The sequence below is a fragment of the Ammospiza caudacuta genome, chromosome 20 (assembly GCF_027887145.1).
Source record: "Ammospiza caudacuta isolate bAmmCau1 chromosome 20, bAmmCau1.pri, whole genome shotgun sequence".
NCBI classification, from domain to species: domain Eukaryota; kingdom Metazoa; phylum Chordata; class Aves; order Passeriformes; family Passerellidae; genus Ammospiza; species Ammospiza caudacuta.
In genome coordinates this window covers 12,143,201-12,169,301 of record NC_080612.1, presented here as the reverse complement: position 1 = coordinate 12,169,301, position 26,101 = coordinate 12,143,201, and the positions used below count along the sequence as shown (strand labels likewise).

Sequence of the window (26,101 nt, the reverse complement as noted above, 5' to 3'; positions counted from 1 at the left end):
GTGCAGAGCCCCCCCCACGGCGCGGCCCCGCCCCCGTGACCCCGCCGGCCAATCACCGCGCGCCGCCGCGCCCGGAGCCGCCGAGACCCCGCGAGATTCCCTCACCTCACACAACCCTCACCCCGGGCGGCCCCGCCTCCCTCACCTTCCTGCCACTCACAGCGGGCCGCCGGCCAATGGACTCTGCTCCTGAGCCAAGTCCCGCCTCCGGGACCCGCTTTTCGTCCAATCGCAGCCGCCCATCCAATCCAATTAGCCAATGAAGAGGAACGAAAGCCAGAAAAGAGGTTACTGGGCCAATGGCACTGGGAGGCGGGGCGGCGGCGAGACCGACGGCTCTCCTCACCAGTGGTCGGAGCCGGTGGGCGGTGAAGGAGCCGCCGCTCCACAAATCACGGAGCACGGCGCCGCGTGACGGATGAGGAAGCGGCCGTTGCGCCCGCCCACAGGCGGCAAGCGGCCAATGGGCGGAGGAGTTCTGCTGACGGGCGGCGGACGAGGCCAATAGCGGCCCGGGGCGGGTTGAGGTGAGGACGCGGCGCGCGCGGGGTCACTGTCGGCGCTGAGGGGGCGGCGGGAAGCGGGGCGCGAGCCGCTGTGAGGGCGGGCTGCGAGTCCTGCCGGGTCCCGCCGGCCTGGTGCCCTGCGACTGCCCCGTCCCGGTGCCCGCCAGCGGCTCCTCTGTGCCCTCTCTGCTCCCGCCCGGGTCACGGTGCCCTCAGGTCCCGCTGGCTGCGGGGCGAGCCTGCTCCGTCCCGCCGGGGCCGGTCCCGCAGCACGGGGGCCGACGGGGGCTGCCCGCGAAGGGTGTGAGGGTCTGCGGGGCTTTGGGCCTGTTTTTCGAGTCTCTAAGGACCGGAGAGCGGCGAATGCGGGGCGGGCAACGAGGCCCCTGGGCTGTGGCAGCAGCTGGTGGCACCTTGTCACGGCGCGCGTGAGCTCCCCTTGGCAGGACAGGGAATAAAGCGCTAATGAGGGTGTAGATGCTCCCAGCAGCGAGGCTGTGGCCCATTGCCCGAGGCCGTCCCTGCGAGGCTCCCTTCAGTGTGCTCAGAACACGCTCAGGGTGTTCACACTGCGAGGTACGTGTTAACCAGGACCGAAATATTCTTTGGTTGTTGTTCTAGTTCCCTCACGTTATGAATCTGCATGCTTGGGGACTGCAGTGTCTTTGCGTAAGGCATCAGTGTTCCCTAAAACACAGGAGTGGGTAAAAACTCGACAGTTTTAACACCTTCCATTTTCTCATGTGAATATTAATCATATCTGATTAATAGTTTTACCTCAGAAAAACTCTCCCAGGTTACTGGAGCCTTTCCCATAGTGGTAGAGTTAAATTACCGTGAAGGTGATAAAGAGGTTCCTTCAGGTAACTGAACGGAGCTGTTCAGAGGCACTCAGGGGCTGAGGGGGGATCTGCTGGTGCTGTGCTGGGAGCGAGCTGACAGCCTCTCCTTCGCTGCCCCCGGCTCCTGTCCTGGCAGAAAAGAGCCCAGCAGAGCTGTGCCAGGACAGACGCAGTGCTGAGGTGTTACCAGCAGGTCCCCGAAGGTGCAGTCCTGTCCCCTGTCCTTTCTGTTTGTCTCTGAAAACTGGACGGTATCGGGCTCCTGTGCAGGGGGAGGAAGAGAGAATATAAATGTGACAGCCTGTTGTGATTCCCAAAACCTCAGTGCAAAATATTTGCAAGAATGGGTTTGATACCTTGGGGGTACTTTATAACAATGGGGTTTGGTAATTTTTGCCTGCTTTACAAGAATATAATCAAGAAAAGTCTTGCAGGACTGAAGATGGGTTCCTTAAACCTATCCCTGTTGCATTTGGAAATATGGTTACTAATAGTCCAGTCTGGAATTATATCAGAGTTTTGCTGTCATGTCACCATTTTAAAAACAGAGACTGCACTTAAGAAAAAAAAAAAACAAGCAAATTTTGGTTTACAGCCATTTTATATCACCTCTTGGAAGAGGAGACAGAATACTTATTTAGCACTCACATTTGTAGCTGTCTGGTTGAGGTTTCTGTGGGAGCTGATAACAAGCTGGGTCTGAATACAACGCACCCCAAGGGTTCTCCTGGTTTCTGCTTCCCCTCGGGCTCTGGGGGTGTGGTGTGGGGGAGAAGGAAAGAAGTGGGTACAAAAGGGCATAGGGCTGTGTTGGCAGGACTGGAAGGCGTTTAAAACTCTCCCACACGTTTTCATTATGGACTTTTCTGTTCTGCAAAACCTTTTCAAGGAGTAAAAGGGAGCAGTGGCCTAATAATCCTTGTATGGGAAGCTGGGTTCTCAGAGTATTTGCAGGTCAGTGTCTCAGTGCCATTATTCAAGTCTGAGCACACAGTGTCACCTTAACTGTTTGTTCAGTCAGGTACTTTACTGGGTAAAGAAGTGTCTTGCCTTAGAAGTACCCTGAAGGTGTCGTTAGATGCTGTCATGCTGGTGGATTCTCAGCAGCAGCAATGCAGGGTTTGCAGTCCTGGCACTGGCACGTGTTTCCTGACAGTCCTTGACCAGATCACTCCAAACTGCACTCCCCAGCTTCCATCTGTGAAGTGTTGGTAAAATCTGGGACCCACTGTATTGATTTCAGAATGCTGCAGCCACGTTGTTCTGTTTGCCCTTGGCAGCTGCAGCAGCCCCGCTCAGTGAGGCGAGGCCTGGTGAGGGATGCACTTATCTTGGTGCCCAGATGGAGTTCTGTCAGGTGCCACGCTGGGTGGCCCACCCTGCCCAGTGTATCTGCCTTGCACACTGCGTTCACAAACGCTTCAGCTGGTGTCCCTGGCCTCTGTCACACTCTGAAACTTAAGAGCTCTCCGTTCAACTGCTTTTAGGCTGCTCATGCTCTGAAGGTTAAGGAGGACAAGGTCAAGTTGATTCATAGGGAAGTATGTGTAAGGAAAAAACAGAAGAGTAGTAAAGAAAACACAAAACTTGTAAAGTGCTCACCTAATGGACCCTTTGTTTCCTCAGCAGAGGTCTGTTACTGCGTGTAGAAGTCAGTACTGTGCGTCAGAAACACTGGGCTCACACTTGTTCATTTTTTAAAATCCACAGCTTCAAGTTTAGTCTTTTCTGACTCTTGAGAGATTTATTTTCCTCTGGGATTTGACACTTGGTTTGCAGGGGTATAATCTCCTTGACAGTGCTCTGCATACAGGCAAGGGATGGTAGACACTTTGTAATCAGCTAGTCCTGTTTCTTTAATGCTCCTCAGCAGTGTTTTAACCTTAAAATTCTACACAAAAGATTGTATCATCTTGAACAATATAAAATGTAATTGTCCAGTTCCAGACATAACTTGTCAGCATTTTTTTCTTATCCCACATGACCTAACTGTGAAAACAGGACTTGAAATATTAGAATAAGTCTTTTGATTGTGTGTTGTGTATGAATATCCTTCAGCAGTTAGGCATGTAGGGGTTTTGTGAACCTTTAATGCAGAAATAAATAACATTAAGTGGAACAAAGCATAATAAAATGCACAGATTTGTCTCTGATCCTCAAAAGGGGTGCTCTGAGCTGCACTATTGATAATTTATCATGTGGGTGTTTGACAAGCCCACACATACCCTGATGTAACACTGCGGATACAGTCCTCAGTGTTCTATAACACCCTGGAAATATTTAATTCATAAATCCTGATGCTGGAGCCCTTAAGGTGTCAGAAACATGGTGCTCATGCCTGTGAATCTGAGCAGGTTTGGTTAGTCAGATAAATACCACGCTCCAAATAAACTGTGATCCTAATGTGCAACAGAATAAGCATATACAGGAAATATCATGGGATTAAAATTGCTGTTAATCAAGTACATTAGCACTTTTCTTTGCAAGGAATAATTTTCCAGAGTTTTTGTCTTTAAAACCTTTTATCTGTGAAACTGGAAAATAATAAATTCCTCCATTAATAAAATTCAGAGAGGAGCGGGGGAAGGAATATTTTGGTTTAGCTTTGGTAGCGTTTGGTTTTGTAGCTTTGGTTCTCCTAACTTTTGAAAGGATGGCAATATTCCTTCATCTAGGAGGAGGGCAGGATCTGCTTGTCTTGTGAATGAGAGACAAATCCTTGCCCTACTCAGGGCAACATTTTAGTAAGATAGAGGGAAAAGAATGGAGTGATCCAACCGAGCAGGTGACCCCTGATGAGGCTGGCAGTCAGGCCAACAGGCAGGGTGACTCTTTGGAGCAGCACTGGGGAATGTGGCACTGCCTTGGACAGCAGTGAAATGATGGGATGGTGCTTCCTGCAGCAGGGCAGCATGATGTGCCTGGGATGGGGTAGGGGACAGCTGGTGTGAGTGACAGATGGTGTCATCCAAGACTGAGCTTCTCCCTGATGTTGGATATCAGACTCTGCAGGTACCTCTGTTGCCTCCCTGGCTCATCAGCCCTCTGGCTCTTGCTGAGCAGTTTTTTGTGGTGGGGTCACAGCCCTGCCCCAAGTCTGTCCAGTGTGCTCCATCTACAGATATGATGGTCAAGATTGGCACTGCAGCTTGAAATCATTCCAAAAATGTCACCTCCTAAACACTGAGCTTGTGCTCTGCAGAGCTTTGTAGCCAGAAGTGTTTTCTTTTGAGAGTTCTGAAGGACTTGCTGAGTTCTTTGCTGACTGCAGCATTTAAGCATGAACTTTGCTTTACCTGGGAATGCTCAGGGGCTTACAGTTGGTTTGTAATAATTAGTCATTTACAAACTTAAGCCTGATTGTTTAGTCCCTTCCCAAACACCAGTTGCAGGAGGCAGAGGGGACATCTTTATCCCCTGCTGCTTTCTGGAGAAAGTGTCAGTTCTGTGATTCTCTCTGTTCTATATTTCTTTGCACCAGAAATGACCCTGCTGCTCTTTGTCGACAGCGTTTCCTTTTATCCCTCTCCTGGCAGCTGCTCTTGCTCCATTCTGATGTTGGAACAGCAAATGAATTCCCTCTGAAGCAAATGTCAAGCCAGTAAAGATGTTGAAGCAGCAAGAAAATCGTCTGTGTCTCTGAAGACGGAATTGGAGACCTTTGTGAATGAGATGTTCTTAAAATAGCTCCACAGTGTGTTATCTTCCCTAGAAGGTGCAGAATTGAAAGCATCACCACAAGGCACTTGTCCTTGTGCGAGCAGCATCCCTAAATGATGGGTTTTGGAGAGGGGAGAGAAGCAGGCTATTTCCTTTTCCTCCTCTCCAGGCAAAAAGCAATGCAAGATTTTAATCTCTGTGTGATGGTACATTTATGTTTTTTCCAAGAGTTGCATCGCTGTTTGCTGCTTATTTAAGTATGTCCCATGTTGATTGACCTTGTTCTCCATGATCCACTGTTTCTGGAGTAAACTGGTAGGCAAAACAATGCCAAGCCACAAGTTGAGTAGAGGTGCTCTGAATTACCCTGTCTAAGGTTCAGGGTGGCTGTGGCCCCTGGGGAGAGCAGAGATTCCCAGCTGGTGGGGTGTGCCACAGCCTGGATAGGCTGAACTCAGCACTGAGTCACATCATGCACTTCAGTTCCTGTCTCAATTCAAACCTGCTGTCCAAGGAAGATGGCAGCTTTGGAAATCTTCCCTTCCGTGGAACTTTGGAGTCACTGGTTCCGGTGATGGAAGCTCTGTCTCTGTGGTCAGACAGAAAAGAGTCATTGGTTGTACATGGAGAATTTGGTTAGTTTGGGAGCTCTTGCTGAGATTTTTCCACCCTCAGCTAGTTTGGGGTGTTTGGTTCCTGACAGCCTCAGGAGAGCGTTGGGCCCAGCAGCAGGGATGGCATGAGCTGCTGGGCTGTGACATCCCATTGTCCCTGAGTACAGCGCAGAGCTCACGTCCTGAAGTCCCACAACTTGATGAGCCAATGCTCCAGGGGTTGCAGGTGCATTTTGAGAATTCATTGTTGTGTTGTTGCTTCATAATCCTTCATAATTGAAATCTGATGTTTTTAAGAAAGTATATCTTGTATATGTGCACTTCGGAGCAAAAAATGCAGGCTGCACATGTGACGTATGTGACATGCACATGAACTGTTGTTATTTGTTTATCAAAAAAATTGTTGATGTAATTAATGGAATTGAGGGTTTGGGCAGTAAAATTAGTCCAGAAAAAGTCTGATACAACCTTTTGCCAGGATCATGAATAGAATCTTTGACATGCCTGTGAATATCTGAATACTTATATTTTTCTTCAACTTGGTGAAAGGGGAATTGATAAGTAAAAATACTAGATGCAAAAATTAAATCACTAATTGAAGAACAGGGATTTTTATAGCAGTTTCATAATTATATTCATAACATAAGTTTAACTAGGAGAAATGTTAAAATTTTGACATCTTCAGTTTTTCATCTTTTGTGTGAAGGTGGGAATAATTAGCTGTACTCATACAAACATAGTTTTCAGGGTTTTCTCAGTTATCTTAAGACTCTTAATATTTTTCCTAGTTCTGTTTTTTTGACACGATAATATCGCTTTAAGGGCTTTCTTTACCAGATCAATTCCTTTCCTACCAGGAGAACTAAAGCTTTTCAGCTGTCTGTCCAATTTATCCTTCTCAACTAAATTTCTCGTCTTGAGATAACCAGCAGCAATTCTCCCCTCAGGAGATTTGTATCAATTAGTTCTGCATCACTAATTCCTGTGGTATTGGGGGACCAGTGGGTTGTAAGGAAGCTGCTCAGTAAACATTTATGGCTGTTGGGGGTTTGTCTTGACGTTTTTTGTTCAGAGGTTGTGGGTGCCATCACTGGAGCTCTTGCTCGTGCTTGCCCTGTCCTTGGCTGCGAGGCCGGGCACTGTTCACTGCAGAGGACGTGCAGGGCTGTTTTGGGCTCTGCTGCCTGGTGGATTCAGGGGATGTGAGCTCTGTGAGCTCTCTGGCTGCAGCAGTGGCTCCATGGCCACCCCTGGTGTCTCCAGCTCCTCGCATGGCCAGGTGGCAGGTGGGAAGTCACTGCCACTGTTGGTAACGGGAGTAGCAGATGCAGTCTGGCAGGAAAGCAGGTTAGTCTGCAGCTGGAATGCAGGCCAGGCTTCCCCTAATCCCTCCCTTAGCCACAGAAAGGTGGCTTTAATCTATTTGTTCTGCATTTGGTTGTTTTTTCAGCACTGATCTATCTGCAAATGCCATTGCACTGTTAGTCTGTTTCTATCCGTTTGCCATTAGCAGATGTGTCGGGACATGAGGCTGTTTTCAGTCACTCAAAGTCTAATCCCAGCAATGCTGTAGGATCTTGGGAATTGCTCTGCATTTATACACAAGTAAATGATGAATAATGTGTCATTTTTAAGAACCTGCTACCAGCAATTTTAGGATTTTGTTAGACAGCTGATTTTCTTTTTGCTGATGTTTTAGACAAAACTAATTTGATAGGATTATTAGAAGAGGAAAATTAAAAGGACAGAATCATCCAGGAAGCTCATTAAAATGGAAACCCTGAAAAAACTGGGTAATTGGGCATTGATTCTGTCCTCCCCCCTCACTTTATGAGCAGTATTGTATTAAAAGTAACATGTCTGCAGGATGATGCTTCAACATCTGTTACTGCTGAAACAAAATGATTTGCTTGTTTTTTCCTCTCTATATTCTCCCAACATCTGCATGTGTAGATCTATCCTGTATATTTTTATCCCATCTAACACAACTCCTTTCTAGGGAAAAGGCATCAAAGGGAACAGGATCCTCCCTCTGGTTTGGAGGGGGATTCTGCATTGCCGCTTGCTTGCATTAGCTCTTGGGTGAGTGGCTGTGAAATGAATCATGTGAGCGAGCACCCAGGGCTGCTCAGGAAGCCCAGGCACAGGTTTGGTGCTCTGAGATGTGTTTTTGTGGAACAAAGAAGTTCACAGGCTGTCAGCTGTCTGCCTCCTGAAATGTCACATTATGTGATTAAACCCATGCAAATAATTGTCCTTATTTTCTATTCTCAGAATATTTTCAGGGAAATCACATTTTTAAAAAAGTATTTCACTCTGAAGATGCTTGATAATTGTGCTGGGATTTAGATTTTTTTTTCTTTATAGGCTGATTCAATAAATTGATTGTAAATCTAGCTTGCTGAATGTTTGCTATTTTCAATCACTCTAGCCGTGATTATTGTGATAGTAAGCAATACACTTTCTTTGGTTTAAGTTTTGGATATTTGCTAAAATATACATAGAGGCATGTGCCAATCTTAAAATTCAGTTTATTTACAAGTGTGATGGTTTTATTTCTCTTCAGCATATGTACTATAAAAATGCAATTGCATAAAGGTTTGTAGCAAGAAAACAGAAAAAGCTGGGCAATAGATTTGAAATAATATCAGGAAATATTTTCTGATCTCTAATAATTATGATGTTTGGTCTTCCAGACTTGAAAGTAAGCACAAGAAATTTAAGCATGGTAAAGCACATGATTAAACCCATTTCTATCCAGCAAAATTCTTGAACTTGATTTGAAGCATGTGTGTTAGTTATATTAATAACTCAAAACTATTCCTTAAACCCAGCCAACGTCAGACTGACTAAATATTAGAATTGCAAGGTAAATACTGCAGTAAATAAGATAAATATGGGTGCTGGCTTTGTCAGTGGTTTTGACTTGTACAGTCATTTTTGTGGCACTTGAAATCAGAAAAGAATGGAAATTTCAACTAATTTTTTAATATGTTGAAATGTATTAAGTTACACAAAAGAATCCATATTATAGTAATCCTGCATATATACAGGGAAAGAGTACCCAGCGTGCATGGCAGATGGTTTCAAAGGAAATCCTCGAGAGCTAGGATTAAAAAGCAATTTTCAGCAAGTTTAAAATGGGTCTCCATATTTGGGTCACAGATATTAACTCTTTCATTGCAAACAAACGAGGGAGAAGCCTGGTCAGACTGTTAGGGAAATGTTTCTCTCAGTAGAAGCTGACCGGTTCGTGCTGGGGAGGAGAGGTGTGAGCAGGGCAGTTGATTCTGCTCCTGGTCCTGTTCTCACACCAGTGGGAAGCAGAGTTGTGGCTTACAGAGACAGGGCTGTAACGCAATAAATGGGATTCTTCATTCCATGAACAAACATTGGCAGCCCTCTGAAAAATAATCTGTGCGTGGCTTTGATCTTTGCCCTCTGAAACAAATTTCCATAAAGACAAACAGATAAATAAGTTTTAGCATGCTAGAAACAGCAGATTTATACCTGTTTACCTTCAGTACATTATTACCAATCACTTTATTAAAGTGTAAAGACTTTACAGATCACATTTCTTTATTCCTTTTGGATATGGCGAGCATGTATGATACAGGATAAATAAGAAATTGAACTGCAATGTTGCTTTCTATGTTGCTCCCTCATAGAAAGGAATGAACACAGGCTCCCAAGTTTTGCTTGGAAGTATGTCTGTGCATGGAGTAAGCCTGTTTTTCTCAAACATGTTTTAGAGGCACACTAGAGTTTTATTATCTGTTTCTAAAGGTTATATAAAATCAGCATTATCATGTAGGCATTGTTCCAGGCTGCAGCTGTTTGGAGGTTGCATATGAAGATGCAGGAATCTTGTCACCAGTCTGATGCACAGAAGGGATTGAGTGCAGGTCAGCTTTGCACTGGAGGATCACAAGAAGGCACTGGGCTTTTAGTAGGTAAAAATAGGGCAGCAAGTTGGAGATTATTTGCTTTAACTAACATATACCAGTTAGTAACTGTGTCAAGAGTGTAATTCACATTTACATCAGTGCTCTTTACACATTTTGGCAGCACAAAGGAACCTCAAGTTTGACATGAACTTTTCTTTAAAAGACACTTCCAAAGTGGAAATTCAAGTTAGACCTTAAGCACTGGTTATCACTGAACAATGAAACAGAGCTACTGTTTTGTTGTGTTCCCAAAGCTCAGCTGGGTGTATTTGAGTAGGTTTGGAAAGCTTTCTGAGCCCAGGTGCTTGATGCTCTGCTAAGTGAATTATAGAAGTAACTGCTGGTTTGAATATCAGCCTAAGGAGAAGTTAATTGTGTTGCTCTCTGGGTATTACATTGGCTGTGAGTTAACAGAGGAGGACTGCACTTCTGAAAGGGCGTGGTGAATGTCTTGGTGGGATAGTAACTGCAGGTATATCTGCTAAGTGCTAATTAACAATGTTTTCTGCAGCACTTAGCCAAGATCTTTATCAGAGGTCCTCTGCTCTCACAAAGGAAAATTTAGGTGATGGATGAAAATAAGGTGTTTAGTTCTTGTACCAGAGCTAGGAAGTGTCAGTGGGCTCAGGATGAGCTTTTAAAGTTGAATCTGTTCTTCTGGGTTCTTGTTTCATATTGCCTATTACAGTAAGTGTGCCTGTGAGCATCTTGATATGGCCTTCAGAGGGCAAATACAAGTGCTGACATTAGATACCAAAACTTGAACATCCCAAGCTGTTGTCAATCATCACATGTCACCAAGTTGTGCTACTATTAAATACTTGGGGGGAAAAGAATCATCTGTGGCAACAGCTGTCTTTGATCCATGTGTTTGTAAATGTGCTTGGGAGTTTGCCTTAGATTTTTCAAAGACTCTTGTCTTTCAAAGGGAGGCAAAACACATCAGTTCAGAGTCTTTGTCATTGTTATCTTCCAGGACTTTTGTTTTAAGTAGTTTTTGAAAATCTCTGTGACAGGATCTGAGATAAAACCTGATCCAGACGTCTTTGCATAGCCAGAGAAATCTGTTTGCTTGACTTCAACAAACTTAGGAGAGGTTCTGAATAAACAAATTAGTGTTGGCTTTAGAGAATGAGTTGCTTTGCTTTACTCACTGTACAGTTGAGTATTTGAGAAAAAGCAGTTTCTTGTGTGCCGTCTGTTGTTGCCTCGGTCCAAAGCAGTTTTTTGTAAGCAGAATACTGTAAAGTAATTATTATGTCATTGTACAGAGTTCTGAGTGTGAGGTTTACCTCTTTAAAGGAGGTAAATGCTTTCTTACCTCCAGCAACTCTTATCAGGAAATATTGAAGGGTCAGTTCTCCTCAGTTAGAATTTCTCTCTACTTAAATCTTTTTGTAGGGTATATTTTTTTAAGCTTTTCAGAGTAGATGACTGAAAGCAACAGCCTGTTCATGTTAAAGTCATACATTCCTGTCTGATGTAACTGGTCAGACAAAAGTGAAAGCTCCCATAGGGATAAATTGAGCTGTGGATGGGCTTCTCAGCACTTCTTTATTAATGGCACTTCAAGTAGCGAGTTTAAGAGAAACAGATAATGAAAATTGATTCTTCTCTGCAGGTCTCTTGCTTACTTTTGGACTTGGACAGGCCTAATCTGTGAAGATAATTAAAGTTCCTCTGCTGTGGATGCTGTAAGTGAATTTTTCATTGTGTGTCTTGTATCTGGTTGAGAATGTGCACCTGAAGTATCAGCATTGAGCAAAATATCGTGTAGAGAGGCTAGAGGGCTGAAAAAATGTGTAAATGAAGAATGTTCTCATTGGCAGTGTGACACAGGGTGGTGGCCCTGGCCATCAGCATGGCAGTTGAGTTCCAGGTGCCTGGTAACATAGTGGGACATTTCCAATACCCTTTACTATTCAATAGACTTCTCCCAGAAGAGGCCTGCCCACTTTAAACCCTATCCCTGTGGCAGCAGAGTCTTTGGAGCATCTGGGACAATGCCCTCCCTAGAGCAGGGCATGGGCTGTAGCTGGCACTGCAGGAAGGCAGAGGATGTGGAGGAGGCTGGGAACAGAATGCCATGGCTTTGACCTTGTTGTAGCATCCCTTTGGGATCCATAGGGCACGGCTTTCTGTGCGTTAATTGTCACAAGTGGGGGAATGACACGTTTCTTATTTCTGAGAGAGTTTCTTTAAAACATCTGATGTTCTTCCATCAATGAAAGCATGCAAAGAGCTCTTCAGATCCCCGTTTTCTCCCCAAAGCTGTGGGAACAATTTTCTGGCTTGTAGAACAAAGAAGTTGGAACAGATGACATAGCCAACATCTGCACCTGGCTCACGGAGGAAGCGAATATTTGGCATAGAAGCTGAGCTCCCTTCTGCCAAGAGAGCCGTGCTGATGCAGTTGTTCAGGGATGAAGATGGCAAAATGGCTTTTCCTTATTGACTCACCAAAGCAATTTTATTGGTCTGTCAGAGTGAAAAAATTCTTGGGAAGGAAACTGTCTTTACTTTTAAATATCAGAGTTTAGTCAATGGTTAATCAAATGCTGTCTAATCAGCCCTGTAAGATTTTGATGGTGTATCACTTCAGTTCCGATGGCAGACACATCACATATGGGTTGCCATTTTGATGGCTTTGAATGGTAATCTGACCCATAAAAACTGAAGCATAATATGCAAACTGATTTTTTTCTGGCCTGCCCTGTTCTTGGTGCCATCTGTGTTAGGATGGAAACGAGCCTGCTCAAAACGTGGGCTGCCGGTTTTGAGCTGATCACAGATGGGTTTGAAAGAATAGCCTTGTGTGCACAAGGAGAGGGAAGATGCTCCTGAGCAGGAAGTTTCACTTGAAACCATATTATGTCTACTAAATCCTGTGGCCTGTGGAACAGCTACCAGACCTTTCCCTGAATTCTTCATATGGATTAAGTAAACTAAATTTACCTTCTCAATATCAAGAAAACCCCCACAACTTCTAAATATCGCTCTTCTTCCACTACTGTGTTCTACTGCTGTCATCAATAATGGAACAGAGTACAGAAAGCTGACATTACCTGACCCTGTTGGGTGTTTGCTATGCATCTGTTCAGCAAAACTGGACACAGTAAATTATTTCATGAGTTTTGTAGATTAATTTTAATCTGTAATGTGAATCCTGTTGAACTTACAGGATTCAGGCTGCTGTTCCTGGATTTCTGTCTTTGAGAATTAATAAAAGTCTGTGTTGTAAGTGAAGGTGAGTACCTGTCCTCTGCTGTTTCATCTCAGATCAAAAATTCAGATATTTAAGTGCCTAATTCTTAATGTGGTCAATGAGATCTTGGTTTTCCTCTCATGTTGAGAGAGCCTTTGCTCTAAAGTTAGAGATTGACTGGCCTTGTCTTACGTGGAACCACAAGTGTCCTGGTACTATTTATAATCCCAAGAAACACATGAAATAATTTTCACTGGTTAGGAATATGGTGTACAGAACTCTGATTTCTGTTTTTACTCTCTTTAAATCAATGACATTGTTTCAGTGACCATTTCTTTGTCAGAAAGGAAGCCTGTAGAAGGCGGCACTCATTGATGAGTTTCATGGTCGTGACTCACTTGAACATCCCTCTCAAGACATCTTGAAGCCTTTTATTTCCAGGCTAAATAAACACCAATTTCAGCAATGTCTCATCTACTCCCTTTAATTACTGCTGCTGAGAGAAAGTTTCTGCCAATGCAAATGTGCTATTTTGTCATGTCACATCAAATTGCATCAGCCTTATATTTAGGAACAAAAAGAGGGGGAGGCTGAGACAGGATGTGGCTACAAATGGAACCAAAGGGTTTTCTTAAATACAGGCTGAAAATAGACAATCGAGGCAGTGATGCTTTTTCAAGCAAAAATCCATGAAAGGGAAAATGAAGGCTGTGACGGCAGAGCAGGGCTGGGGTGGGCAGAGGGAGTTCTGGGGGAGGCGGGGTGCTGGCAGGGAGGGGCTGCCGAGCTCCTGGCTTTCGCACACACCCCCGTGTGTCAGATGGGTACGGGGTGCGTTTGGGCTGGGTGAGCCCGCAGCTCGTTCCTGTGTGCTGGCTGAAGTAGGAGGAGCTGTGCTTCCCTCCAGCCTGTGCCTGCCCTTCCCCAGGATGTGTCCCCGTGCAGCAACAACAGCTCTCTAAATGAAAGAGATTGTAGGAACGAGGCATAGACAAAATTTGAGTGACTGTCCAGATAAGTGTTGGAGCCTTTGAAAAATTCCTCACGCCACTTTAAAATGTGGTGTCTCTACAGAAATAATATTTTTTTAAACTTGTTTTTAAGAAAACATTAGCATCTTCCCCATGGAAAACACTTTTTGCCCCCTTACTATTGGGCACAAAAGGATCTGTTGAAATCAAATACATAAATTATGGATGTAATGGAGCTTGCTTTGAACTGATGAGTCTGATCAGAGCCTGGTGGCAATTAAATCGAGTTCTGAAAGATCAGCTGTGTTTGAGAACCAGCAGAACTCAGGGAGGAAGTGATCTGGGGGCGTGTGAGCAGCACCTACTTAGCAAATTGGAAAAATATTATTCATTTCTTACATCGAAGCACTAGGAATCTCTCCTCAGAAGCAATTGGTGATGATAGAGGTAATATTTTTATTCTTGTCACCAAGGATAATAAAAATGCAGTAGAAGCTTGGAAACTTGTGTATTTACAGCATTGTGACGGGGTAAGTCAAACAGCATTTCAGGCTGAAGCCAGAGAGCAAAGGCACCCAGGTCTCCTTGGGTGCATGTCACTGGTCCTGCAGGACTGTAAAACGTTAAATATAGTGATGCTGCGGGTGTTAAATTCCTTGCAACAGGCAGGGACTATCCGTGGTGCTACATCCGTGGCTGTGTCCTGCTGGGGTGCACAGGGACAGGGACAGCCCTGGGGCTGTGTCCTGTTGGGGTTAGGGACAGCCCTGGGGCTGTGTCCTGCCGGGGAGCTCTGCCCTGGGGGGGCTCGGGTGCTGAAGGCTTTGTCTGACCCTGAAACAGGCCAGGGGTGCTTCCTGCAGGCTGAGGCAGCTGGGCACACTCCTGAGACGTTTGGTGCTGCTTCCAGCAGTAATTGGCATAGAATTCTTTGGATTTCATTGTCATTTAACCCACCTCCCAAGACTTAACTACATCTGATTTTTGCTTCCACTGACATTTTCTTTTCTTTTTAAACACATAAGCATTAAAAAACCCTCAGTAAAAATGTGTGTATTTTCATAGCAGGGAAGGCATTTCTGTAATACTCTCAAAGCAAATCACAGAAATATTAAATGGGGGAGGAAAAAGGTAGATGTTTGGTTTTTATAGCTGGGATTCGTTTGTTTTGAACTGAATAAGTCTGAAAATACTTGATAAAAACTGCAGATCAAATGAAAAGACTCCATAAGCAGCATCCTCCAGATTGTTCCTCAAAAAAAACACCCAACTGACAACAGTACAACAGAAAAGTGTTCTTAATTAACATCTTCAGTTAAAGGAGAATCATTGTGGATCTCTTAAATGTATTATTAAATCTTCATTGTTTAGGTAATTGGATGGGGACAGACACTTGTGCTGAGTGCTATGTCAAATTCGTCAGGGCCTGCTGTAATTCTAGTGCACTTGCTGGATTTCACAGCTATTTGTCTGGGTACGGGGGTAATTTGGAGGGTTGAGTGAAGCCAGATGACTGTAATGAACTCATTTTGTGTCTTTGACTCAGTTTGGAGGGAAAAAATATGCTATTAATAGGGTATTTTGTATTGTTAGGACTTCTGTTCTTCCTGTCTCTCAAAGTTTCTCTGGGTCGCTGTCTTTGCTTCATCACCGATAATTATATCAAATTAATTCAGCATAATTGAGTTAATTATTAGCACTGGAGGTTACCACCAGGACTTCGATTGAACCAAAGCTTTTATCCCCCTTTTCCTGAGGTTTCACCAAATGTAAACAGACCAGAATCATGGGTGAAACCTAAGGCAGCTCCATTTCCATCAAATGCTTTTGCCACTCAGAATTGTCCTGCCATGCTCGTTCACTCAGATGAGTATTGATAAATGCAAAGGGAAAAGAGTTCTCTCTCACCCCCTTCATCTCTGCCAGAGCTCTAAATTAGTGCAGTTACTCAGAAGAGCTCTAAATTAGTGTGGTTACTCAATAGAGGTGGTGTGTTGTGCGTAATCAGTGAAGAGCAATCCCTGTACCACCGAGAGCAAATGTCCTGTGGGGTTCTAGGGGATGTCTGTACTTGTGAGAGCTTCTCACTGCCCACACCTTCCTTTTCCTTAGATTGCCTTTGAGCTAGACTAGGCCTTGGAGAATGACAGTGAAGTTTTGGGGGAAACTTGAGCTGTGGCTTTAAGAGCTCAGAAGTGTCCCGAAGACATGGCAGGATCTGCCCTTGATTAGCTGTCGGTATGGAAACAATCCCTGATTAGTGAGCTGGGCCAATCCCCCTAAGAGGCTAAAGGCTCCCAGACTTACATGTCCTGTAATACTGCTGCTTGTAAACACTGCTCCAGGAACGTGGATTCTGCTCAGGATGTGGTGGGTCAAATTCATCCGTGGTTTAATTCCACCACAGACAGGGTTTATGCCAGGAAAGGGATTGGCTCAGATTATTGCTGTGATTGAGAGTGAAGGATTGGCAGATGCTAAATTTCAGCAGGTGTGGATTTGGAATAATAGACATTGAGTTGTTCCTGACACTGCAGTGAAGGATAATGTGAGCTGGGAAGGACAACTCCAGGATGAGGTGTCGATCCCTGGGCAGGGCACAAGCCCCATTGTCACCATCCAGGGATTATGTGCACAGCCAGGGCTGGAAGGGATGTGCTGGGGGAGCAGGAAAAGGAGAGGTCACACTGCACAGGGTTTATTCCCTTGTAAGCTGAGTGGGATGTTTGCAATTCTTGTACTTTCCTAAGAGCTCTTTCTGCACTGACAGCTCCTTGATTTACTGTCTTGACTTTTCCTTGAAAAAATTATAAAGTTGAATTGCATGAGCAAAGTAAGCATGTGTTAAAGAATAATGGTAAAATAAACTTTAACCAATTTCAGTCCTTCCTGAAGAGTGAGAAGCCACTAAAAAACCTTATGTAAGACTTACTATTCTTCCCATGCTTGTCTGAGCCATAGTCCATAGAGTTAATGTGGTCATTAATCTGACAGCATTAATCTGACAGTTTTGCCCTTCAAAGGCACTTCCATGCCTTATGCTGCCAGCTGGGTGTCTGTCTGTCAAGAACAGTTGTGGCAGCTTATTTGGTGCCCAGTTGGATGTTTCAGAAGGTGATACAACCTCAGCCAGAAAGCTGTTGCACTAACTGACATGAAGTAGTTGGGAGAATCACAATTGCTGAAACGGAACTAAGCACTGGATCGTTTCAAAATACAATATTTACAAGAAAGGAATGAACAGGCGGTTTTGGCTTAAAGTTGATAATTCTTATTCAAGCATGATCCCAGAGGTAAATATGTACAGATTTGGCCACTGTGAACAAAATTAATTTTGTTCAGTTGAACTGAGCAATTCAGAGCTGAGAAGAAAAAGTTCTTTTGAACCTGTGCCTTTCAGAATTTCCTTTAAGCCAGGAGAATAATTTTCAGGAGAAAAAAGTGGAGAAGTTTGAATTGCACCTAAACCAGGAAGGTTCCTGTCCTCACTAGTGAGTATGCACCAAAGAATGTTACTCTAATTAGTCTGATCATGCTTATTAATTATACAGAACAAGGTAATCTGGCCTCAGCATGGCCAGCATGTTTCCTCATTGGTATAGGATTGCAAAAGCCTGAGTGTTTTATTTGCAGTATTGCATGTCTGTGCTGTGTGATACCAAACCAGAGTGTAAGGTAAGACATCTGCCCTGTGGCTTTGGTTAATTTATACAAGTAGCCATTATGCCCAGCTCTAGCCCTCTCTGTCATTCTCAAGTTTTATCAATTACAATTCTATATTTTGTATTTATATTATAATTTATTATGTTTTATATTTTTAAACTGGTGACATTGTTGAATAGCATTAGGCCGGGTCCTGATGCTGTAGAACTGCATGAAGGGTGTCCAAGCAGTGGTGATTCCTTGTCAACAAAGACATCTTCAGGATCTGTCATTTTCCAGTTCTTAACTCTTCATGTGCTCTACAAATACTGTGTAAAGCAAACTTTACACCGCAGGGCTGTGCCCCCCAAATTGTTCTGCAGAGCCACCTGACATTGCTTCTGCCTCGTGCATCAATCAAAGCATAAAGGGCAGAGGAGCAGAAATAGAAGTGAACAGGCCTGGCTGCCATCACTCATGCAAGGGCACTCTGCAGCTCGTGTTTAGAAAGGACAAAACCCCAACAATGCCCGGCCCCGGCTCGTCAGAAGCGATCACATCAGAGCCAGGATCTCAATGAGAGCCAGCGAGACGTGGCTGCTGGAAGTGACTGCAGCATTGTCCGTGCTCACGCACACAGCAGGGCTGGGGCTGCAGGGAGCTGGGGCTGCCGAGCCCTCTGAGCCTCTCAGTGCTGTGAGCAGGCAGGGACGCATGGACAGACAGACCTTGGCTGCTTTGCCTGGGGCAGCAGAGCCCCTCACGCTGCCCTGGACGTGCCAGGCGCTCCCGTGACCCACTGGGGACTGAGGGGAGGTGTGACAGTGCCATGAGCAGTGAGGGCAGCTGTGGCCCACAGAGGGGAGTTCTGCCCCTGCTGCAGGCACGTGGGGCTGGACTCACGGACCTGAATCTGGGAAACCTGCAAGGGACGACAGATGTGAGCAGAGAGGAAGAACCTTCTGGATAGCAGCAGTTCATTTGGATGCCTTCCTGGACTGATGTCACAACATGAACTAAGATATTTTGTGGTTAAAGAGGTTTCGCAAGGCTTCAAATTTCTTTGTTATTTTGGCATTCTTATTTTTCCTGAGATCGTGAAGTTTGACAAGGATGGGGAATCATAAATTCCTGAGTTAAGACTTCTGAGGGTGTAATACTTTAAAGTAGTAAAACACATCTCTAGCCTGTATACTGGGGAAAGAGAGGGCTGAGCAGGAAGGAGGAGCCAACCTGTAAATAGCAACAGCTCAGGTAACTCTTGCAGTCCTTTAATTAACACTTCTAGTCTCTGGAGCCCAGCTTTGGTGGCTGTTTAACTAGTTCGGAGGGATTGGGATCATGACTGTTGAACTGTGGGGATTTGCTTGAAAAACACTCACAATAGCAGGGAAAAAAAGTAAACTGAAAGCAGTGGCATAGTGTCATCTTAGCTTCATCAGGGTTCTGCTGTGCACAGGGTCAATTGCCAAACCTGCTAATGCAGAGTGAAGATTAATTTGCTTTAGTCAGCCTTTGCTTCGCTATCTGAATATCATTATCAGGAATATAAATGATTATGCAATGCAGAGAAATGCCACAATAGTCTCAGTGTCTCCTTTTATACTTGTCTCTTTGTGAACAGGGCTTTATCTAAATGCAAATGTGATTTCAGCCTTCTGATTAGGACATTATACAGTCATCCATTCCAGAAAAGCACAATTAGCGGATTATTTTATTTCTGACTCAACAGTTCTCGGTGTACATAGTTTGTTTGTTGTGCTGTGCACGATATTTAAGTTATCAGAGGGAGATTTACATTATTAGTCAGGATTATAGCCAGATTTTATGAGGTTGAGGGTTTTTGCGTGGCAGATAAAATTGGTAACATTTGTGGGATTTGAGGGGAGATGTTTTCAGAACAAAAGGCAACAGTGCAGATTCTCACTGTGCTTCATTGTCCTCTTTGTGCCGAGGAAGGGGCAAATCACAGTAGAGGCTGTGCAGATTCCCCAGTGCATCAGGGTGCACAAGAGCAGAGGGTAGCATTACCTGTTGTCAGGGTCTAGTCCCTGTTGAGGTGTGCTTGTACAGGGCACCAGCATCTTAGAACTCAACAATGGGCAGGTCATGAGATTATTTATTATTAAACAGCCACTTTAAAAACAGCCATGAAGTTTTCCATGTGCTGTGGTAGATTTCCAGTGAAGTTTTCAATGGATGAAGTTACATCCTAAGAAAAACATAGATCTTTTGTGATAAACTTACCTGTGAAACTTGCCCATATCACAGCATTTGAAGCATTTTTGGAGCTGTGAATCTGTTGGAACTCAGGTAGTTTGTTTTTTTAATTTCAATATGAGAGCCCCATAGGAATTTAAGTTTGATAATAGATGCGGTGAAGATTTCCATCTTCAAACCTTTTAGAAAGTCCAGTATTTATGAAAAGCGAAGGATGAAAAAAATTCATCCGTGCAAATGTATTTGTCACACAATTTGAATTCAACAGCTCATCATTTTCCTATGAAAAATTACTGCAGTGGAAAATTCCTAATTATCTGTGGTGAAATGTTTTCAATTCCATTGATCAGCTTCATCTTTCCATATCCATATGTTTCCATGGCTGGTTCCTTCCTCTCTCCCAGAGCTGCTTTTCTGTGTGCTGGAGCAAGCTGCCCTGGACAGTCCCAGCACGTGAGGGATCTTTGCATTTGTGACAGGAAATCTATTGCACCCCTTAGGTTTAATTAGAGCACAGTGACATATGATGAGTTTACGCATCAAAGCCTAGAAACAACTTCACAAATTGGCTGTGGTCCCAAAGTGTATTTTGGGATCTGTATTGAATTTTGGGATGTTTCCCACTGTATTAAGTGGGAATATGTGAAATGCAGGGTTGGGTTCTTAGGGTCAGTGGAATTATACAAATTCTTACCAGCCAAGAATATGCGCCCAAATACATGCCCAAAAAACGCGTGTAAAGTTAAATTTGGGTACAGATCAATTTGAATCCAACTACATATTCCAGTTTTCTGTTTTGGATGATAAAAACTTCTCTCTCATGGAGAGGAGGACAGGGAATAATTCAGTCTGTGTTAGGAGTCACATTTTGAAGTTGCTTGTCTTTCTGCTGCTTGAAGGGGAATCAGGGATCTCTCAGCTGACTGTTGGGCATGTAATCACCTCCCCAGCTTGAATGCCAAAATGAAATGAATCCCAACCAAAAATGCATGGAGTTGATGGCCAGCATAGGTTTCACTGCAAAGAGAAAAGGATATTTTACAGAGAAAAACATTGGAAGAAAACAAGAAAGGAATGTTTGAAGCTTGGCGGTATTTGGATCCCATTATGATGGGCATTTATAGGTGCATAGAGAGGAGATTTTCCCCACTGCAACAAGATTGAGTCTGTGCAAATATACAGCCCAGGCATGTAATAGCTGTCATGGTGTACTCTGAAATACATTTGGCTAAAGGACTTAAATTACTTATGAAAGAGGAAAAAATTATTTCATATAATGAGTAGGTATCATAATGGTGCTAAAACAATGGCGTGCACCTACTTCATTATTCAGTTGTTTATTTATTATCTCTATTCTTAAGAGTAATGATGTAAAAAGTGCCTTTTTCCAAATGTTAATTTAGTTCTTTGCAGATGGCAACCATCTGTTAAATGACAAGGCATTTACAGTCTTTGATTAGCACTTTATAGGACTTGGATGGACTTACTGTTACGACATGTAAATATAGTTATGGAAGTGAAACTTGGTAAATTTGTTCTTTTCCTGTTGCTGTTACCAATACATGTAAAATTTCAAACCTAACAATGTTTCTTTCTGTCTTCTCCTATGTTTATCTGTGTTGTTTCCATCTGAAGCCTTGAAATTCTTGACAGAATGAGAAAATAGGAAATAGAGTTCAAAAAAAGACTGGATGTGGCACTTGCTGCCATGATCTAGTTGAATTGTTAGAACATGGGTTGGACTTGATGATCTTATAGGTCTCTTCCAGCCTTGAATTTCTGTGATTCTGTGATTCTGTGAAATATTGTTAAATTCCAGCACCATTTGTAGTCTTTATGAGCATCCTCATTCTAAAAAGGCACCATGTGGATGAACTGCTAGGGATGCTCAAGGAAAGCGCTGGCAGTTTGAAGGACATTAAGGATCCTGGCTGTGGGCTGTGATACAGGTTTGGGCACTCACCGAAAGTCACACTGGCAGTCTGGAGCGATCCTCTGGAGTGAGCTCTGCGCTTTGTGCTTTACTCCCTTGAGCAGTGACAGCCAGCCCGCGTCTGTCCGTAACCTCAGCAAGTTCTCATTCATTTCATGTTGGGGTTAATCTAAAGTTTCTGCCGGGCCTGTTCCCGTTGTCGGTTTGTTTCCGTGCTGTCGGTCACGCTCACGGTGTTGCGCTCGGTTCTCTGTGTGTTGCAGAGCCGCGGGCCCGGCCATGTCCCCGCTGCCGGAGGCGGAGCTGGTGCGCAGCTCGGTGCAGCTGTACCGGTACCTGCTGCGCTGCTGCCGCCGCCTGCCCCCCGGGCACATCCAGCAGCACTACCGACACGCCATCCGCCAGGTGCGTACCGCGGCTCCTCTGCCGCTGGGCCAAGAACAGCGGCTCCCCTGCGGCCTGGGGACCTTAGTGCATCTAAGGGTTATAGTGGGAGCGAGTGCAGGACCCATTCTTTCTGTTTGCTTTGAGTCTGAAACCTACTCTTCTTGGCTTTCATCTCTAATTCTGCTAGTCAAGAGAGTGAACAGTCATTACTTACTCCATAAACACATATTTTATGGTAGAACCTACTGGTTGCATGTCAGTCATTTATATATCCCCCCCACTCGGGTAAATCTCATCTGGCTGTTCATATTCTATGCTTCATATGGAAGTAATTTCATGCCTTTGATCATACTTGTTGTCCTCTTTCTAGTTTTAACATACCAGGCAATTTCAGTTGTTCTGAATTGAAGCTCTCTGGGGTTTTTGTTGTTGATGTATGAAAGGAGTAGAATACTTAACATAAAATTCCATATGGCCAGGTGTTACAATGTGTAGTTTTACCTTTTTAGACCATCCATTCATTTGCAACAAATATTTTTCTGAGATTTCAATGCTATCTTTATTTTGACAACTGTTGTGTTGACAAGTCAGTGACACTTGGAATGTTGCAGAGTTTCAAAGTCCATGCTGATGAAGATGATCCTGTGCGAATCCAGCAGATCATTAAAAGAGCCATTGAAGATGCTGACTGGGTGATGAATAAAGTAAGTGCTTGGGACTGTCTGCATTTTGGTTTCAGAACAAAGAAGAAAACATTGGAAAGCAAGTTCTGAATAGCAAATTGTTGTCCTGGATGTTGAAGTGTCTGGGTGAAAGGAAATACCCAGCCAGGAGGGATCTGTGATTGACAGTTTTTGTTTGAAAATTCTCTTAGTCAACATAAACTAATAGTGGGTTTTTTTCAGAACCAATAACAATTTAGGTTGGTCACTGTGTAAGTCTTTGTTTCCATGTAGAATTCTATTAATTATCAGCAGTGGTGGCTAGTATCACTGTTGTAGGAGAAAAAATTAAAATACAGCATTTTGCAAGCCACATCTTGCTATGCATCATCTGCTTTCCTAACAGCATCTATCCTCAGACAATTTACATGAACTTCCAGAACTACTGTTGCTTTTCCTTGGACCTTGCCCATGTCTGCAGAGATCAGGGATAGACCACACAGTGGCCAAGCTGTGGTGCTGGGCCCCCAGTGCACAGTTGTCACTCAGTGGATCTGCCCCTGTGCTGTCAGACTGTTTCTCAGATGAAAGAATGAGAATGGTTTCCATCAGACAGCTGAGAGTCACGTGTGCTTCCTGGGATTTCAGTCTGGCTGGGGAGTGTGATACCTTAACACGGTGCATAAAGAAACAAGTCAAAAGTTCAACTTTCTCTCTAAATATCTGTGATTTCATTTACTAAGTGACTGTTAAGTCCTTCTCTCTGGCAGTCCATGAGATCCAAATGAGAATTGTTACAGGAGCAAACACAGATTAGTCCCAGATTATGATATTTTAGCAGTAACCAAATCCCAGCAGGTACAATCTAGTCAATAACTGTGCCTGATTTATTGTTTTATACTGCAAAGTGAAAGCCTACCAAATTTCAATCTAACTTAAAGAAAATGGACATAAATTTATGTGGATCATGAAGAAGAGTTGTAAATCCTTGTTGGTATGAACTTTTACTTAGTTATGTGCCCTTTCCCACAAAAAAAAAATTCTTTTTTTTTTTCAGTATAAAGACCAGAAGTAGAAGAGGAAGGATGAAACCAAGGAGGACACTGGTAAACATCCTTAGAGGACTTGCAGTCAAGCACAGTGCTATATTAGAATTATTGCCTGAAGTTTTGTCTTGGATAATATAAATACAATGATTTATATTTCACTGGGATGTCATGAAGCTAAATTAGTATTTCTGAAGAAATTTAATTTTGTAAATTGCTTTGTATAATCGTGAACTTCTATGTTAAATCCCAAGCTTGCCTAACATTTGAGTAACTTATTCCATTATACTGTTAGGCCTGGCTCAACCCTAGCAGCGTGTGATAACGCTTGCTGTGCAGGTTCTCTGGGGACAAGGTGCCCGTGCATCAGTCACCGTGGATTTGGGGACTGAGCATTTCATCCTCTGTGTGTGTGACACTGGTTATGGCTGGCACTCTGCTGGGTCACATCGGCCTCTGCTGGGATGGTTGGTGTTGTCAGAGTGCCGCCGAGTGGGGTCAGTGCCAGCTGAGTGGGGTCAGTGCCAGCTGAATAGGGTCTGTGCCCGTTCAGCTGGGTCTGTACCCTGTGCGATGCTCTGCAGCTCAGAGGCTTCACAAGGCCTTGCAGCACATAATAAATGTCCTTTAAACAGTGGGTCCGTGTCCTTGTGGAGCAGCCCGCCCGCAGCGCCGGGCTGTGTTTCCCAGGGAGGGCAGCGGGGCGCAGGCCCGCGGTGTGCCCGCAGTGCCCGTCCGGCTGCAGTTGCGGCGGGCCGCCGGCAGGTGGCGGTGCCGCCCGGCGCCGCTGTCCCGGGGCAGGGCGGGGCCGGGCAGGGCGAGCCGGGGCAGGGCGGGGCAGGGATGAGCTCCGGGCTCGCTGGAGGCGAGGGGAGTTTGGCAAGACTGCACCAGAAATGGGGCCGCCGCTGAAATCCGCAACGTATTCTATCAAAAAACTTCCTTCTCTCTGCTAGCCCGCCTCTCCTGGAATTCCTGCTCTCTGTTACACTTCCCTGTGCCATCGCCACTACTGTTCCTCTCTCTGCTCCCGTGTCTTTCGCATCACCCTTATGCACCCTTAACTTTTGTTGTCTTTGTTTTACCTATTCCTTAATGCTGTTCTCGTCTCTCTACCCCCCTTATTTCTCCTGCTCAAGTCCTTTTCTGCACCAGATGATACTAAGTATTATGCTGGAGCCAGCCTTCTGCTTAACTTCAGATAAAGCAGGAAGGTAATGGACTTTCTCCACAGAGTAGGTGTTTCTCCATGTAAGGAAAGCCACTTGTCTTTCTACCTAGGTACATTTTTTTTGAAATTGCAGCCATTCTGGTTTAAATTTTCAAAATAATTTTGTGCAAGGTAAAACACAGAAAGCTTCAACCTTGGCAGTTGACAAGGAATATCCAGTATGATCTTGAACACTAATAAAAAAGCTCAAGCATTTTTTGGTAAAAGCTCTCTGAGTGTGCTGCTTCTGATCAAGACCAGCAAACAGGTGACCTGTGCTGTTCTCCAGGTCTGTTCTTTGTGTGTGGTCTGTAGCACAGAGATGCACTGAATTTTGTATCATTGCAATAGTGATTAAAAACTCTCAGACTTAGTGGGATTAACAATGTATGGAAGTACAGCAGTTTCCTGAACTTTAAAAGTGGAGTGATCACACCCCTCTATGGATTTAATTGACTTTTGGTAGTGTGAGATGTAATATTTTGTTCAGTTACAAAAAGGATAATTGCAAGTGTTTAAATAATTCTTACATGCCTGTTATTTAATTTATGGCTAGTTCAAGAGGGAAAGGACCATGGAGCTGGAAGGTACAGCTATGGCTTGTCTGGAGCTCCAGATGTCCGAGGTGCCAGCTGGGATATGGGAACATCAGACCAAAGGTATGGTAGATGTGAATTTTAGGGTTTGGAAAGTGATAGAGCATTCAATTTTTAGTAGGATACAGATGGGGAACATGGTTGGTCAGGCAGGAGACTTCATGACTAAATATTTTGATAGTAGTGATTCAGCTGGAGGCATGAAAAGTCTGAAGAACTTTTTTACAAACTTAATCTGGTTTTCAAAGTAAAAAGGCTTTTAATAGAGTCAAAGATAACTTTATTTACTCAATATACAAGTAATTTTCCTGCTGGTGAGAAGATATGATGCTAACAACTATTTATTTCCTTGTAATAGTAACCCCAGTACCTCAGACATGTTTCTGTGATGACTGGACTGAAGAGTTCTTCAGCTGCAGACCTGAGGCTTTAATCTTTTCAGAACATTATACAAATTCCATTCTCCAGCAGCATAATTTGAGACCAAAGATGTTATAGTAACCCAGATGTAGATGAGAACTCTGAAAGGGGTTTTGGGCAGACCTTCAGTACTTTCGACCAAAATTACTGTTCCAAAAATTTCTGCTCATAAGTCATTTGACCCTGAAGTTGTCCAGATTTATCACTCACTGACCTGCCTGACCTGAGAGTTACACAGTG

General features: G+C 44.1%; 1 protein-coding gene across 4 annotated transcripts; it reads left to right on the top strand.

The window, feature by feature from the left end:
* Positions 1 to 497: 497 nt before the first annotated feature.
* LYRM9 (LYR motif containing 9) lies at positions 498 to 23,802 on the top strand. Of its 4 annotated transcripts, none has more exons than XM_058817930.1 (5): positions 498 to 527; positions 11,191 to 11,263; positions 21,804 to 21,945; positions 22,539 to 22,631; positions 23,647 to 23,802. In XM_058817930.1, exons 2-5 carry the CDS (start codon positions 11,259 to 11,261, stop codon positions 23,662 to 23,664), a joined length of 258 nt encoding a protein of 85 aa, XP_058673913.1. In that variant the 5' UTR covers positions 498 to 527; positions 11,191 to 11,258; the 3' UTR covers positions 23,665 to 23,802. The 4 variants fall into 4 exon arrangements, with proteins under 4 accessions (XP_058673913.1, XP_058673915.1, XP_058673912.1 ...); XM_058817929.1 differs by lacking the exon at positions 498 to 527 and adding an exon at positions 745 to 1,082; XM_058817932.1 differs by lacking the exon at positions 11,191 to 11,263 and having other exon boundaries at positions 524 to 527.
* The last annotated feature ends 2,299 nt before the right edge of the window (positions 23,803 to 26,101 follow it).